The following is a 16,079-nucleotide window of genomic DNA, read 5'->3' as shown; positions in this document are numbered from 1 at the left end:
AGACATGTGAACACGGACAAGTCCATTTTCCTGCTTTTCTGGAGTCAGTAGGAAAGCCTGGGAAGTGTCCTGCTCAACTCTTGGGACACAGTGTCTGTACTGAAGGCGGGGCACGACCTGTCTGGTCAGCACAGGGGATCCTGGGGGAAAACCATCAGCCTGTAAAAATGTGCTTGTTCAGAACATGCAAAGTGGGATCCTCAGAGGCTGTTAATTAAGGAGAATTTGGTCCCGTGCTGCTGGGCAGAAAAAGAACCACCCGGGCCAACTCTCCTCTCTGAGGTGGAGAGTCTGGAGTGTATTCCTGATGCACCAGCTGTTGGCCAAATGCAGGCCAATTAATTTTTGCTGTATCTGTAATGGGTTAAGTTCTGAGTAAGACAGCACAGCAACCATAACTGCAACAGTTAAAGTGTAATGACAGACTGGGAAATGAAAGCAGGTCTTCCTAATGGAAACTGCTATGCAGTCTTAACTTTATGCCTCTACCTGCTCCACTTACTATCTCTGCACGAAATCTAGCACAACAGGACTAAATCTAGTCACAGCCTCTAGGCATTCCTGCAATATAGCTGCTAAACATATTAAAAGCAAGAGTAACGTTGTAAAATTATTTACTCAAAGTTTGGGAAGTCATGGCTGTGGCCATGATGTTGTTTGACTGAAGCTGGGCTCCTGCCAGGCACAGATTTTGGTCCTTCAGCCTCTGCAGCCACACACTGCCCGAGGTGGACAACAGCTCACGTGCAAGGGACACCCAGGACACCCCAGCTGGCCTCTGCAGACATGGTCCCACAGGCTCTCCCTGACTGCAGAACTGCCCTTGTACTTCTGTCTTCAGCTTCTGACAGAGACACTTGTCTGTGTGTGCATGCCTGGGAAAGGTACTGCAGAGCTAGACATGGCAGAGCCATAGCTAGAACAAAGAGAATCCAGGATCCTCATTGACAGTACAAGAGCGTTCCCAGGTGCATGGGTTTGCTGCTGACAAGACCTCAGACCGGAAATTTTTGTTTCTGTAGTCCTGGACAAGGTTCACATACTCCTTTCACATATTTCTTTGAGGATTGATCTGCTTAGAAGAGCCGAGCCCTCCCTCACTCCTGTGTTTGGATCCTGCTCAGGGAGAACGATGTTAGCCAGATTCTTCAGATAATTTATGGGACTTCTCTTCTAAGGCACAGGGCTGGTACCTCCTGCACGTTTAGCCCAGCAGCAACTCTCTCCAAGTGCACTGCTCTGCCCCAGCAGTTAAATGAGCATGGCACTCCAGAACCTTTCATTCAGGAGATGTCCATCACCTGCAGGTCACTGTACAGACTCTGTGAGAGCCTATAAGCAAAGCTGGTGTTCTCAGAGTGCAGGATGCAGGATTCAGAGCAAGATGGGTTATACAACACTGTGCACAATACAAGCTGGCACATGAACATCGTTTCTTCAGCTGGGAGCACAATCCAGTCAGAGGCATCACTGAAACCGGCCTGACTCCATTGCCTTTGTGCCCTCCCTGTGGAAAAATCGGGTATTTATCCACACTGGTGAGATCCCCTGGCTCCTTCCCTTCCCCAGGCTGAACAGTTCCAGCTCCCTCAGCCTTTCCTCATAGGAGAGGTGCTCAGATCATTTTTCCATGTTAAGATAACTGTTATTTTGTCATTGCTCAGGTTTCTCCAGCTCCAGGTCTTTGAGGTGGCTTTTGTTGGTCATTTCCTTGTCTTCTGACCATTCTTGCTTTCTGCTGATAGCACTGCAAGGTTGTACCAAACCTGCTTTTGTTGATATCTTTGCTGGTGATTCTTTTAGCGACCTGAAGCCCCCACCCCCGGTAAGAAGCTGCAGGTGACACTGCTGACAGGTGGCAATGAGCCAGAAAACAGAGCGGGGCTGGCAGCCCACAGAGCACCGGAGTGCAGAAGGGGTCTGCTCCCCCGGGACTCACCTGTGGAGCATCAGCATCTGCTACAGCACCTCTGCCTGGAAACAGAAGTGCAGGGAGTGTTTGGAGTCGTGCTCCTCACAAAGACCAGAAGCCCTGAGAGAGAGCAGCTCAGGGGGGCTGTGTTGCTGTGTGGGGTCACAGCTTGGGGTGAGGTTCTCACTGCCCCGGGTCAGGGCACCTTGCAGTGCCCTGGGGGGAATCCCAGCCCCTGAGACACTCGTGTGCTGGGGAAAGGATGAGCTTTGCCTTTGTGGATCACATCCAGCCCTGGGGTCCTTCGGAACTCCTGGCCACTGTCCATCCCACTCCAGTGAAACATGCTTGGTGCTGTCAAACGGCTGAGATGTCAAAGCTAAAGCTTGTGAGAGAAGTGGTGTAAGAGCAAATATTTAAATAACTTTGTAAAAGCAGCATCCCCATTTATTTTAGAACGTGTTTCTCAGAAACCAGGGCAGGCAGCACATTCAGAACAAGGAAGCTGATAGAACCAGTACAGATCAGTGGGGTCACAACGAAGGAAACTCAGGTTAAGTCAGAGCTGTCAATGAGGTGTGAATGGAGTTAGCAGCTCTGGGAAGAGAAACTGGAACTTATTATCCTGGGGCCAAACACAGTCTCAGTGGTGACAGCAGCTTGTGGCAGCCCAGTGAAGGTGCACAGATCTGTAATTAATCAGCCTGATCTCTTTGGGACTGGGCTGAGCACCATTCAGATGAACCTTGGTCTGGGCTAGGGCAGATCCCCATGTGGTTTAAGAATAACCCCTGAGATAAGAAATCTACATCCACCATGATAATCTGTTCTAAGACGCAATTAACTAGAAGATTAATTGCCCTTGCTATTAAAAATGCCTCATTTCTAATATGTGTTTGCACAGCTTCAATTTGCAGCCAGTGGATCTGGTTTTAGCTCCGAGTGCCACTGGGAAGGCCTGACAGTGCTGAATGAGCCCTGCACGGAGGTTGAGCAAGAAGTCAGGGCAGGGTGCAGCCACGGGTGCCAGGGCACAATGAAGGGTCCCTGGCACTGCTTGGGCTCTCAGCCCCTGCTGCCCTGTGAGCCCTGAGCTGGAGAACAGCACCCACAGCTGCACACAGGACTGAGAGCAGCCCTGGTGTGTCCAACCCCCTCGTCTCCCTGCTCCCACTGCAGTCCATCAGCCTCTGCTGTGCTGCTCTCAACTCCTGTGTTCACTCCAGCTTTCTGAAACACCCATCCAGAGCTGCAGGCACTGGGCACCTGCCCCAGGTGTCCGTGTGCAGCACATTCTGCACCATGAAAACCAGTAACTCAGTAAATATTTCTGCTCTGCATTTGAAACAACTATGTGCAATATTCATTTTTTACAGTGGTAATGAAATACTTTCTATTCCATCAGTAATTAAGGAAGATGCTAAACTGTGTAAGTAACAATTTTTATAATGTGCAGGAGAAGAGCTTACATCCAAGAGTATTTAATTGGCTAATGAGTTCACTGAACCATTTTTTTTTCTTTATAACAAATCATGGCACACTGGGGAACTTAAGATTACTAGGGGGAAAAATACCAATGTCTTGTCAGTATTTAAATGTGTTCACATGGATATCCAAGAAACTACACAGCAGTTAGTTCAACATACCTCCCAAGCAATCACAGACAAGCAGTCAAACAATGTCCTGAGCAAGTTAGTAAAAACTAGAACACAATTTAAAGCAATTTGAAAGAAGTATTTTCAAATTATTTTATGTAAACTTTTCATAAGCCTACAGGTTTGATAAAGCTAATGAGAGAGATGTGCCATGCCTAGAAACCTGTAAGTCATTTGACTAAGTTCTGCATGGCATTCTAATAGGAAACATTAGCTGTATGCTGCAGTTAGTGCCCTCAGTATTAACAGATCCAAAAGAACTTGGTGACTGAGGAGACTTATCTTGCACAGCCATTTGACAGGTGTATTTCTAGCTTTATTCTCTTCACATATCAATTCTATATGCTAGTAGCAATCAGGGAGAAATAAAAACCAGTTGCTGATAAAATTATTGGAATGGATAGAAATTAATTGTTGGGATGGTAAAAGTAACAGGTGGCACTTGCTCAAGACAACCTGATCTGGGTGGCTGGAAACACCAGGTTCATGAACAGCCTGGATGGTTACACTGAAGTATAAGGTGCAATGTGTTTGGAGAATGGGCCTTCACTTTAACCCAGGGACTGCACCATGGATGAAACAAGTCTGGAAAACATCAGAGGTTGCAGCATCTGCAGTGGGAGCACAGAGCACAGACTGGAGGCATCACTGCTCAGGCCTCCTCCTGGGCTGTGCAAGTGCTCAAATCACATCGAATATGAGTCCAGGGGTCCTGAGCATTTGTGTGGATCTCAAGTCCACAGCAGAAGAACCGTCACACAATCACAGCACAACCGCATTTCGAGTGCTGTGCACAGCTGGGCTCCCTCCATCCCAAGGGATGCACTGCAACAGGTAAAGGCCCAGGAAAACCCTGTGTGTGGAGTCAGGGCTGGGTGACAGCTCCCATGCAGGAACAGCACAGCTGGACACAATTCCAGCCCACGTAAGGAGGGAAATAGCACAGATCTGTATAGTTTTAAATTACATGATGAAGAGAAACAATCGTTGCCCGTATGTTCTTACATGGCATCAAATGAAACATGACAGTGACAGCAGAAAGATAAAGAGAGGGAGGGGATCAACACAATGTTTGGCTGCACAGAGAGGGCCAAAGCAGGATCCAGTGGCTGCAGCTGGGATGACACTTTCAGAGCACGTCACTGGCATGGCTGCACTGAGAATGCAGCAGTGGACTCACTTCTCCATGCTGAGGGTGCATCTTGCCATGGCTGCTCTGCTGACAAACCGGCTGGGTGCTGCAGCAGGAGTACCAGCCTGTGCCCCAGAGACCTTCTCAGCAAAGCCAGGGCACAGAAGTGACCAGCAGCTGCCTGTGCCTGCAGCAGATGATAAAAACACACCAGAACCACATGCCCTGTGCTGAACCCCGAGGTCTGGCATTCTCAGTGGAGACCACAGCCCTCCCTCTAACTCAGGATGGTTACATTTCCCTGGCAAAAATGTCCTCACAAGTACCTCCAGTGCTGCATTAAGAATTTCCCCTTCAGAAACCTGAGAAAATAGCAAAGGTTGTTAAATTGCCAGAATGTACTCTGGAACATTAAATATTTTAAAATCTGTTCTTGTAAATGTTTTTAAAATCAATTGCTAATCAATTAGCATAACTGAGTTGAAGTCAGAACATTTGCACTCGGCCTGCATCTTAGCTTGAACCTTTCTGATTGTTTCTGTTTGCCAAAGGGCTGGAGTTCTCAGAAGTTTTTCTGGTGGATTGTTTGATTTGGTTTCGTTTTTTCCCCATCAGTTGCCTTGGTTATGCTGTAAAAGGTTCTCCTTTTTTTCTACCAGCCTCACATTCCTTGAAGACACTCACCCAGTGGTATCCTTATAATATGATAATAACTAATTATAACTAATAATGAACTGATGCCCTTTCAGTTTTGGTAGGAGCACAGACAAAATTCAGTTTCTGAAGATGTGTGGCCAGAGATGGCCTGTTCCTCTCAGCCACCCATCTGACCTCAGCCCTCCCAGGCACACTAGGATGCTCTGTCTGCAGACCTGGTGGCTCTGAGAGGAGCCCTGGAAATGCACCTGCAGCCCCACCACGGGTCCTTTGTTGCAGCAGGCGTCTGTCTGAGCCACAAAACCTTAGTCCACGAAGGACTAGGATGTGCCAGAGCTCCATCTGCTCCTACATTTGCAGAAACCAGAGCCTGTGGGTTCACCTCTTCCCACTGGAAGATCTGGAGCTGCCCCATCAGCCAGTGCAGAGCAGCCCTAGAGCTGGCAAAAGCAACCAGCAAGACCCAGGAAACAGCTATAAGCCTAGCAGTGGCAAGTAACAACTACAAAATAAAGCAAACTATTAAATTCAACTCCTCCCTGTTTTAAGGAGCTATTACTATGGCTGAGCATGCATTACTGAGCACAAGTTACTGCAGGCATAGGGACAATGCTGGAGAGAAGGATGGTCCAGGTGTGCTGCTCTGCAGGCTGCCCTCAGACCAGGACACCAGGCCAGGCTAAGGCAATCCCAGATTGTGCTGCACCAAAAAGGACAGGCCTTCCTCTTCCTTCTTCACTCACAGACATCAGCTGGCTGAAAATGAACTCTCTAGAGTGGTACTTAGGCTTTGGGCACAAGATCACTGGCCCTGATCACATAAACAGATCCCCTCAGCAGACGAGCCAGTTCAGCCAGCAGGAAGGAGGTAACTGCATGGCATTCAGACTCCATTCCTACACTGGTGTAAGGGAAGTGCACTGCTGCTCCATGGTGAGAGGGCAGGCCATCATCCATGTATTTTTAAAACTTTAGCTTCCCTATACGCTTCATCCCAGCTTTGCAGATCGTTGTGGTCAAGCCAACCCCTCACCCGTCTGGCCCTGTATGCCATAAAGCACACAGTTAAACCTTCCTGAGATGAACCATCTCTGTATGCAGTAGAACCCACACCAAAGCAGGCACAAGTGCTTTCCAGGCACCTTATGTGTACCTGTATCACATAAACACATCCCTCTGTACCCTGTTACATTCCTGCTGTGGCACATCAGCAGTGCAGGCACATTAGGAACAGCACAATCAGCTCTCAGGGTGATTTTGGGCTCACCTCAGAGCAGCAGGGCATGACAATAACTGAGGGCACAGAGCTACAGCCCGTGTGCCCAGAGAGGCAGGAGCAGACAGCACCATCGTGTCTGTCAAACAGCTCTGCCTTCAGAGCTGCACGCTGCAGAGTCCTGCTCTTGACGTGGCTGTGAAGAGAGCCCAGGCAGAACGAGTGCAGCATAGGAGGGACCCACAGTCTGCTGCCCTGGGTACCCATGCCAGCCACACCTGGGGCGCCCAAGGTATTCCTTCAGCCAGAAGCAGTAATGAAGTTTGCTTACAGCAGATCATGAAAGGATGGATAGTGCTTCCTTTTCTTTACAACTGTGTCTTGAAGTCGTAGGATAAAACATTTCCCTTTACCTTGCCAAGAGCGTGGTGCAGCCCAGGCCTGACCCTGCACTGTGCTCTGGGTGCTGGCTGCTCCCTGCCCAGGCCAGCAGCGCTCTCCACATTCCTCCTCAGCCAGCAGGGAGCAGTGCACCCTCCGGGCTGCACCAGCACGGCCATCCTGCCCCGAGCTCAGGTAACACAGACACTGAACCTTCATGAAAGGGGTTTGATTGAACACCTACCACACATTTCCCTCTGAGAAGCAGGTGGGTGCACAGCTCTGAGTGCATGTGTCACCACCCATGGCATGTCAGGTGAGCTCTGTCAGGACAGTCTTCAAAGAAATGTAGAAGTCGTGCTCAGGTAGGTATAAAGAACAGGATTTATTCCAAACACCTTTGGGTACAGACTAAGCAACTGACTAAAGACAGGACCACAACAATCATCCAGGGCACTAGAGCTGCCTAGTACAGGCTAGAGTATTTGGATTTGGGATAGGGAAACTGATATCCTACTACTAAGCCTGTGATCCATGCAGTGTCTTTGCTCCTTGTGCCACAAAATGCCCTAATTCCCATACCTCCTGTTGTTAGTCTGGAGTCTCTCTGGATTAGTACGGACCAACAGAATGCTCCAAAACAGGTACCTGATGCAGAGCACAAAGCTGGTTGGAGCAGCAACAAGGTGGGACACAGCAACAGGCTTGGCACAGGGGGTTGATGTGGCCAGGCAGGAGTGGGGTGAGGGGAAGGGGGTGGCTGGGAAAGCACAGAGTGCATTGGCGGGGATGGAACACCTGCCCAGAAAGGCACAGCAGGACTGGAACTGCCACCCCTAGTAGAGAACATCCTCGAAGCCAAGCAGCAGGAACTGGTGCAGGGCACTTGGCAGGTGCAGCTGGGACAGCACCAGAAGCAGCCGGCCCTCCAGGAGGGTCCTGAGACAGCAGCGAGCCAGGTGCTGCAAGGAGCGAGGTTTGTGCCCCAGGGAGAAGAGCGACTGGTAGAAACATGGGTATTTCTGCAGAGAGAAAAATGAACCAGAGGTGTGCAAAGTTGAAGATATCACCCTGGCACCAGAGGCAGAACCAGCCATGTCCTTGCCTCACTATGGAGCATCCTCCCTGTCCCCAGCAGCACCATCCCTGTGTCCTGCCACCCCGCACGGCCAGCCCAGCTCTGCCCAACTCCCTCCAGGCCCAGATGCCCCTGGCAACCCATCAGAACGTGGCCGTGTGTTCTTCAGGCAGCATTTGTGCCCTTACCTGTACAACCTCTGCTGGCACTGCGGCCTCCCAGTCCTCGGAGACGCGCACGTGGCTGTAGCTGTTCACCAGGGCCTCGATGACACGTGGGCAGAGGTGGCAGTACCGCAGCACCTGGCCAGGGACAGAGTGATGCCCTCAGAGGCTGCCCAGGACAGAGGCTGGACAGCGTTAAAGGAACAGAGTAGGGATTTATTAAAAGGCTTTCACAGGATACGCCTTGGGCAGTGCAAGAGCCTGGCCAGGGCTACATCCAAAATAGATGATAGATCATGAATTTTCACACTTTTATAAGTTTTAGTCCATTTCCATATTGGGGTTAATTGTCCAATTCCAGCTCCAGGTTCTGCAGTCCCATCCTCCCAGACTGCTCTCTTCAATTTTCTGCTGTTTGCACTTTTTGGGGCTGAAGCTGCAGTGGTGTCCTTGGTTCTGGGGCTGGAAAAGGATCGTTTTGTCTGACTGAGCTGGGAGGAGAACTCGTTAACACTTCATATGAAGTTCAGACTTACACACTAATGCAGTACAGAGTCTGAAAAATATGAAAGCTAAAACTTAAGGTATCAAGAGCAGCTGATCACCATCATTGGGCAAGATCCTGCAAGTCCCATTGTTACCTCCTAAAGTACTGCTCAATCCAGATGTGGTAAATCTGGTGAACTCCTGTCCTTCTCTCATGCTGACCCAGGAGAGAAAAACCACTGTAGGTATGAAGCACCAGAGCATCCCTCTTTGCAAAGAGGACTGAGCCACCCCTCAACATGCACAGCATGGCTGCCTTCAGGTCCCCACAGCTTCTCCTCAGACACAGGGACCATCGTACATGGCTGGGGTGATGATCTCCACCAGCTTCACTGCTGCAAGTAGCTTACAAAAACCAACACTCTGCTTTACATCAGGCTCCTTACCTCACATTTGGGTAGTTAGAGCCATTCCAGGGCAGGTGCTAGCACTCGTTTTGTGATCAGCCAGAGCACAGCACACTATGCCTCTGTTGAGGGCCACACCAGTGTCTCAGGGATGCAGGATTGTGCCTGTTTGGTGCAGGGCTGCAGAGACATCTGTACCTGTGTCTAAAGTAGTGCTGTGCCCATGTCAAGGGTGGCACAGAGCCCCAGAAGACTTCACACGTATTTGTACAACATCTCTGGTGTGTCCCACATTCACACAGGTGCAGGTGACACACCAGTGCTGTGTACCTAGCAACAGGGCAGCCCTTGGAGCACACCCCACCCCGGCAAAGCCGCACAGAGGCAGATTTCCCCGGCTCCGGGCTGCCACTCCCCATGGCCCAGGCCAGCAGTAGCTGTCAGAGTCTATTCTGGCTGTACCAGTGATCCTCATTATCTGGCGTTAATAGGAGATTAATTAGTGTTAATTGTTGATTTTCCTGTATTTTCCCAAAGGGGAGAGCAATCTGCTGATCTCCGGGCTGGGTAATTATTGCACTGCTCAGGAATTAAGACAGGAAATTAACCCTTTGTCTGCTGGTGTCTTGCAGAGACAGCAGGAGCTGGAGGGTGTGCCCCTGAGAAAAAAAATACTTCCAGAGGAAAAGAACCAACACTTTTCAGAGCAAGTAATTATGGAAACTGGGTGAGTACTGTCCACACACCTTAGCAGACAGAAGCAGGAGAGTCTTACAGCAAAACATACCCCAGGGGAAAACATCGAGGGTTCCCATACCAATAATGCCAGTTTTCCCTTACCAGGCCCTGGGCAGAGCAGGGCAGGACAGCGAACAGGCTGCCATGGAACGAGCCCTGCTGTGACAGGAGGGCCCACTGGGGCCCTGATGATGCTCACAGCCTTCCCCTCCCAGCACACTGCTCTGGAGCCCCGCACCTTGAGGAGGGAGCCTGGCCAGACGCGCACGGCCCCGTGGTTGAGCAGCGCTCGCACCACGAGCTCCGGGCGATGCTCCAGCTTGTAGGCAGCTACTTGCAGGATGTTGTGCAGGGCCGTGTTGCCACCATAGTTCATGACATTGACGTTGGCACCCCGGGCCAGCAGTAACTCTACGATTTGAGCATTGGCATTCTTGCAGGCCAGGTGAAGCGGGTGCTGCCGGTCCCGGTCCGCGGCGTTGATGCTGGCACCGCTCTCCACCAGCAGCTGGCAGACGCGGTAGTACCGGTCCATGTCCTGGGGCTGGTGGTGCTGAGCACAGGCAGCATTCAGTGGCGTTTGCCCCTCCTTGTTCTTCACCTCCAGTTCAGCCCCATGGTGCAGAAGCAGCTGGACGTGCTCTGCCAGGCCGTGCCGCGATGCCACGTGCAGTGCCGTGTCGTTCTCCTCCTCCGTCTGGCTGTTCACGCTGGCACCATGCTGCAGCAGCAGCCGGACACACCTGTGTGGCCCAAGGTGACTTGGTGACCATTTCTCATCTCCACCTCCCATCCTACCTCTCAGCCCCCACATCTGTACACAGAGTCCAAAAACCCCTGCTCCTCATGCCCTGGAGCAGTGATTTTAAACCAGGATGACTGGTGAGCAGAGATACTGGCACCCTAATTTCAGCTAACTCCACACAGACCTCTTAAAGTGGCGTGACCACTGGCTCCTTGGCTGCACCTGCTAAGGACACGAGCTTGCAGTCACCAGCTAGACCTCAGAGGTGATGCTGAACAGGCACCAAGAACACGCCCATTGTGCACCCACCAACCCACCCTCAGGGATGAGCAGGGGCCCCTCCTACACGGGACTAGGCTGGCGGGGGAGGGAGGATGGCCGTGCCCCGCCCCGCCCCGAGCAGAACTCACTCGATGGAGTCGGAGCTCTTGCAGCAGAGGTGCAGGGGCCGGTGTCCATCCTCGGAGAGCGCCTCGGGGTGCGCTCCGGCGCGGAGCAGCAGGCGCGCGCAGGCGGCGCTGGAGGCCGCGCAGGCCGCGTGCAGCGCCGTGCGCCCGCCCGGAGCGAAATCCACGGCGGCGCCGCGCAGCAGCAGCAGCCGCAGGCAGGCCGTGTGCCCGCGGCTGGCCGTGATCAGCAGCGGCGTGGTCAGCTCCTGCTCGTAGCTCAGAGACCACAGTCCTGCAGGGGGAGACAGGTTAGGGAGCCGCGTCCGGCCGCCGTGAGCAAAGAGCCCGGCCTTTCCCTCGAAGTACCCGATGGGCGTCCCCCTGAGAGGCTTGTGGGACTTCCAGTCCCTTCCCTGCAAGATCCCCGTGTTTGGACTGGCCTGCCGAAGGCAGAGGTCCCTGGGAGGCTCTCAGGGCACACAGGCCGAGGCTGTGCTGGGCTGTGTGTCCCTCACCTGTGCCGCAGGTGACTACGGGGGGTTTCTGTTGTGAGGAGTGTGGCGGATAAAGGGTCTGGGGCACGAGCAGGGCTGACGGCAACGAGGTGGCCAGGCCAAACACCACGTGTGCAGCAGCACAAGCACAAGGAACCAGGCAGGAGAGAGGTGTCAGAGCGAGTGCCCCACACACAGGGGACTCAAGCCCTGGGCAGAGGCTGACAATGGGCTACAGCAGAGATGGACATCTAGGGCCTAGGAGACAGCAAGGGGCTGAAACGTGCCAGCTCTCAAAGATGCTGCTGACCAAGCACAAACCATCGCTGAGCTGGTGCAGTCTGCTGGCTAACAGCCTGCACATGCTACAGGAAAAAAAGCTCCTTAAGCTGTGCTTCTTGCTTCCTACCCAGAGGGAGCTGGAGGGCATCCCAGACTGCATGGCGTGTTCCACACTACATCCTCTCAGCTCCTTCTTGCAGAGCCAATATGAGGTCATCTGTGTTTTCCAGGGCCAGGTTCAAACTCAACCAGAACCATCTCAAAGGTCTAACTCCTGCGGTGAAAGTCTGGCACAACCCGCAGTGGCAGCGCGGTGCTGGCTGCACACAGGGCAGTTCCCAAGCACTTCAGACAATCCCTGCGAGAGGAACCAGGTTTCCTGGATGCACCCTGTGCTCTCAGAAACAGGAACTCCCTTCCACAAGGAGCACAGGAGAGCCTGACCACATCCCCATGTTCTTTTTGCCATTCCCACTCCTCTGCAGCCCAAGTAGCAACCGTAACACAAGCCCAGCAAGAGCCATGCCCCACAGCACACCCCCAGGACTGAGCCCCGCTGCTCCCCCATACTCAGCCCGCGGGGGTTGAAGCGGTAGTTCTTCCACTCTTCCAGGTCACTGGTGTCAAACACAGCACTGGGGCTCAGGTTGTTCCCAGGATCTCTGAGGATCTCGGCTACAGTGCCCTGGTCCCCAGCCAGCAGGGCCTGCCAGAACACCTGGGCAGGGCCATCCGCCTGCCGTGTGCGGATGGGCTCCTGGCTCTCATCTCTTCCGCCTGTGCTGCTGCCCATAACAACCAGCCAGACCCTCCTCAGAGACCTGCACAGGACCTGCTGGTGCACCCCAGCCAGGCTCTGAAGGCACAGCCCTACCAGCAGCCTGCCTGCCTGCCAGCCTGGGGTGTGCCACAGGGAGGGGAACGCATCACACCCCTCTCTTTGGCTCCGGCTGGGCACAGATCAAGTCTCAGCTGTTCTATTCTGGGAAACCTTGTGACCAAATGCTGGGGCCAAGAGGCTGATAAAGGCTCTCCACTCAGGCAGCAGTACCTCAGCAGTGCCCTGCTGTGAATGGAAAGTCCTCAGGGAGGGTAGGGGAGCCTGAAGGGTAGAAATGGGGATGAGAATCACTAAGACAACAGAGAGGGAAATTGTTTCATATCTACTCAGTGTATTTCCCAGTACTGCCCAGACCACAACAGCATGACTCCAGCAGCTCCACGCACATCTCCCTGCCTTTGTTCACCCCTTGGCTCCACACATATCTCCAGCACTGCACACCCGTTTACCAGTTGCACCTGAGGCATTGGCACTAGGACGGTTTTTAAACAAGCTGCAGGACAGCTCTTTTTAATCAAAGCCAAAGAAGTGGTAAAAATAGGTACAAGGATGGGAAAAAATTGAGGTAATTATTCCTTAGACCCTCCCCACTTCCTCCTTTTTCTTGATATCCAGCCTTGCACAGCACCTCTGCATAGCTGTAGTGTTCCGTTTCAGCCCTCAGACACTGTCCTGGCTCGGTTGCTCACCGCAGTCCTGTCACCTGAGCTGGTGACCCCACTTGGCTGCAGACAGCCAGCCCGCCCACCTCGGTCACACAAGAGCGTGCCTTGCTCACATGCCGTTAGCACTGTGTACATATTCTTCACACCATGTGATCTAGGGAACATGTCAAACTGCATGGAAGGCTGGTAGAGTTCAGTTTAATTTTGTGTCATGGAACTACTCAGATCATACAGCTGAACAGCAGTTAAGTGACCCCAATAGACCAGCAAGCAACAATTACCAGGGGATCAGAGCAGAGGGTAAGACAGGGAACTTTACCCTCCTCAGTAATGAGAATAAATAAGCAAGTTCTACACTGACAGTATCCAGTTTGCTCTGTGTGTGCAGACTCCACCTTGTCTGACTAAAACGTAGCATGCAAAGGGGTAAAGAAAGGGAAGCCCTTGGCAGATGTTCTCACCTGAAAGGACCTTCTATTTGCCCAAGGATATAAGCAGGTATCCCGTAAGAGCTTGAAGTTCCCAGTCATGCACCAGGGAGGCAGAAAGCTGTGTAAGTGACACTAGACAGTTTACACTTCCTCTGGGCACCTTAAAATACCAACGAGGTGATGTGGGAAAGACACGGTCACTGGAACCTACTGTTAGGGTCACTGAGTCAGTTCTAAGAACCCACATGGTCAGTGAGATACCGAGACAAGCCTCGGGTAGCATGAAGGTTTGTTTTGGTTTTTGTTCTGTATTCTTATCTGATAAATTTGGTAGCACATTTTTGCTCTGTGCTTGATGAATGATCTTGTTTGTTTGGGTTTTTCATGTCTTGAAACTTTATTGATTGGAGAAATTTCTGCATGAGGTTGTTTTACATTGTCTGTTCCATTTTCTCTGGGGCACAAACCTTTACAAGCGAGAGACTGACTGCTCCAGTGTCTGCCAGCCTAGCATAAGACAGGAGTTACAACGCCCAATTCATATTTTAGTAACAAATGGTCTCAGTTACACAAGGAGTAATACCTTTAGTGATTTCATTCCTAAGTAGACCGTAGCAATTCAAAACTTGTGTTGTACAAATCTTGCAACTCAATAAATAATCTTCACCACTCTCAAGTAGCAGCACGTGCATCTGCCAGCCCATGTCCCCTGTTTGTCTCTTGCTGCAGTGGATCCCCACAAAACGCTGCTGTCTGACTAAGCACCAGGACACTTGGCCTGCTCCTCTGGGAAAGCAGCTCCACCAACAGCTCTTCCATTCTGGCATGGGTGGCTTTTGCCACCAACCTTCTGTAGAGGAGGGTGGTACAGTTAAGGACCTTTCCTCACTTGACGCTCTTGAATTCTGGGAGCCTGCCTGCACCACAGCTCTACTTGACAGCAGCAAGAGCAAGGGCACATCCCGGCTGCCCAGCACACCTCTCCCTTGAATACCCTGCATTGCTTACTGAGGAACTCATAGATGCTGTTGATGAGAAGGTGAATTAAAGGAACCAGAGTGTGGAAGCGTGTGTGGTAGCCCCAAGATGTGCCTGGACAAGGTACAGTGAGATGTACAGATGGAAAGAAACACCAAGAATGATCAGCTCCTACCTCCTGTCACTGAGGAAAGTTTGCTCCCACCATCTTTCTCATAGACTGGATTTCTGCTCCCCCTGTCAAATCTATCTCATGGAACAGAACAGCATTCTGATGCTTTTTCACCCATGCACGCTCCCCACCTCACACATATTTCACATCCACCCCAGCAATCTCTACCAGCACAGTCCTGGGGGTGTGCTTCTCCAGCAATTCTTCCAGGGGCCCTATTCTCATTATTTCCCAATAGATCTACCTCATGCCACCTTCAACAAGCCTGCTACTATTTGTTGTACAGCCTTGGAAACTTCCTTCCTCACACCAAAGCTGTTCTTCCCAAGTCCTTCTTCCCTCACCCTTTTTCCACCACTGGGGATTCCTTTCAACATATTTCTCAGGTGCCTGAGCCCTATCTTCGGACCCCATCCTGGGCATTTTCTATCCCCTATGTCTCAGTCCTTCATACCCACCACGTTTGGTGCTGGTCCAGCGCAGCACATCGCCCCTGGTCTCAATGACGAGATCGACGGCTGCACCCTTGGTGAAGTACTTCTGCACCATGTCCAGATCTCCAGTGAAGAGTGCATTCTGGACCAGCAGATCCCGGCACTCCAGTGGCTCCAGGCAGCTGTGCTGGTGTCCTGAGCCATCTGGGCTCAGGCTGTGCTCGCTGTGGTGGGACCTCACACTGTGGGAATTCTTCCACCGAGCCGGCTGCAGCGAGCGCTGCGTGGCAGAGCAGAGAGGGAAGGTGCAGTCCATCACGGGTAACTAACCCGAGAAATCTGAGCCACACAGTAAGTGAGCTATTGCAGCAAAGAGCCTCTTGTTCAAGGGTTTCTCCTTTGCAGGTTGCTCCTGGGTTCCAGCTCCCCTGCATCTGGCTGGACTCAGGCATGAGCCTGAATCACCCAGTATAAATAGCCTGGCTTGGCAACTCCTCACCACCTCCCCTTCTTCCAAGAGCTTATTTTCAGCTGCTAGATGCAATCACCAGCACAGACTAGGCACAGGACAGGGGTGGCAGGCAGCCTGGATACATTCTCTTAGTGCTTGCTTGCTCTGCAAAGAGCCCCTGCTCCACACAGCAGTGCCACTGAGAAAGAGGCAGAGTAAGGGGGGAGCAGCCATGGCGGGGAGCTGGGTAGGTGAGGGGGAGCTTGGGAAAGGCCTGGATCAGACTTGGTGTCAGAAGTCATAAAGGACTAAGGACAGGGGTCTTCCTCACAGGCAACTCCACAGGGACCAAAAGACTCTCACAAGTACCA

The 16,079-nt window shown here is 52.0% G+C and overlaps 1 protein-coding gene across 4 annotated transcripts; it reads right to left on the bottom strand.

The window, feature by feature from the left end:
- Positions 1 to 7,319: 7,319 nt before the first annotated feature.
- ASB10 (ankyrin repeat and SOCS box containing 10) lies at positions 7,320 to 15,868 on the bottom strand. 4 transcript variants are annotated; one of them, XM_014890417.2, is made up of 5 exons: positions 15,282 to 15,868; positions 10,982 to 11,252; positions 10,065 to 10,569; positions 8,220 to 8,333; positions 7,320 to 7,975 (listed from the first exon to the last, which is right to left on the bottom strand). In XM_014890417.2, exons 1-5 carry the CDS (start codon positions 15,571 to 15,573, stop codon positions 7,790 to 7,792), a joined length of 1,368 nt encoding a protein of 455 aa, XP_014745903.2. In that variant the 5' UTR covers positions 15,574 to 15,868; the 3' UTR covers positions 7,320 to 7,789. The 4 variants fall into 4 exon arrangements, with proteins under 4 accessions (XP_014745903.2, XP_088027775.1, XP_088027826.1 ...); XM_088171649.1 differs by lacking the exon at positions 15,282 to 15,868 and adding an exon at positions 12,307 to 12,637; XM_088171700.1 differs by lacking the exons at positions 7,320 to 7,975; positions 8,220 to 8,333; positions 15,282 to 15,868 and adding exons at positions 8,391 to 8,657; positions 12,307 to 12,637.
- Between the last annotated feature and the right edge of the window lie 211 nt (positions 15,869 to 16,079).

Source organism: Sturnus vulgaris, chromosome 1, assembly GCF_052056855.1.
Source record: "Sturnus vulgaris isolate bStuVul1 chromosome 1, bStuVul1.hap1, whole genome shotgun sequence".
Taxonomy (NCBI): Eukaryota; Metazoa; Chordata; class Aves; order Passeriformes; family Sturnidae; genus Sturnus; species Sturnus vulgaris.
Note: the sequence above shows the minus strand (reverse complement) of the source record. Positions and strands in the feature narration are given on the sequence as shown.

Coding starts and splice junctions, on each gene's coding strand:
- ASB10 (XM_088171597.1), bottom strand. CDS start 12,529: ATGGGCAGCAGCACAGGCGGAAGAGATGAGAGCCAGGAGCCCATCCGC. Junction 11,253..12,306: donor CTTCAACCCCCGCGGGCTGA/GTATGGGGGAGC, acceptor CTCCCCCTGCAG/GACTGTGGTCTCTGAGCTAC. Junction 10,570..10,981: donor AAGAGCTCCGACTCCATCGA/GTGAGTTCTGCT, acceptor TGGGCCACACAG/GTGTGTCCGGCTGCTGCTGC.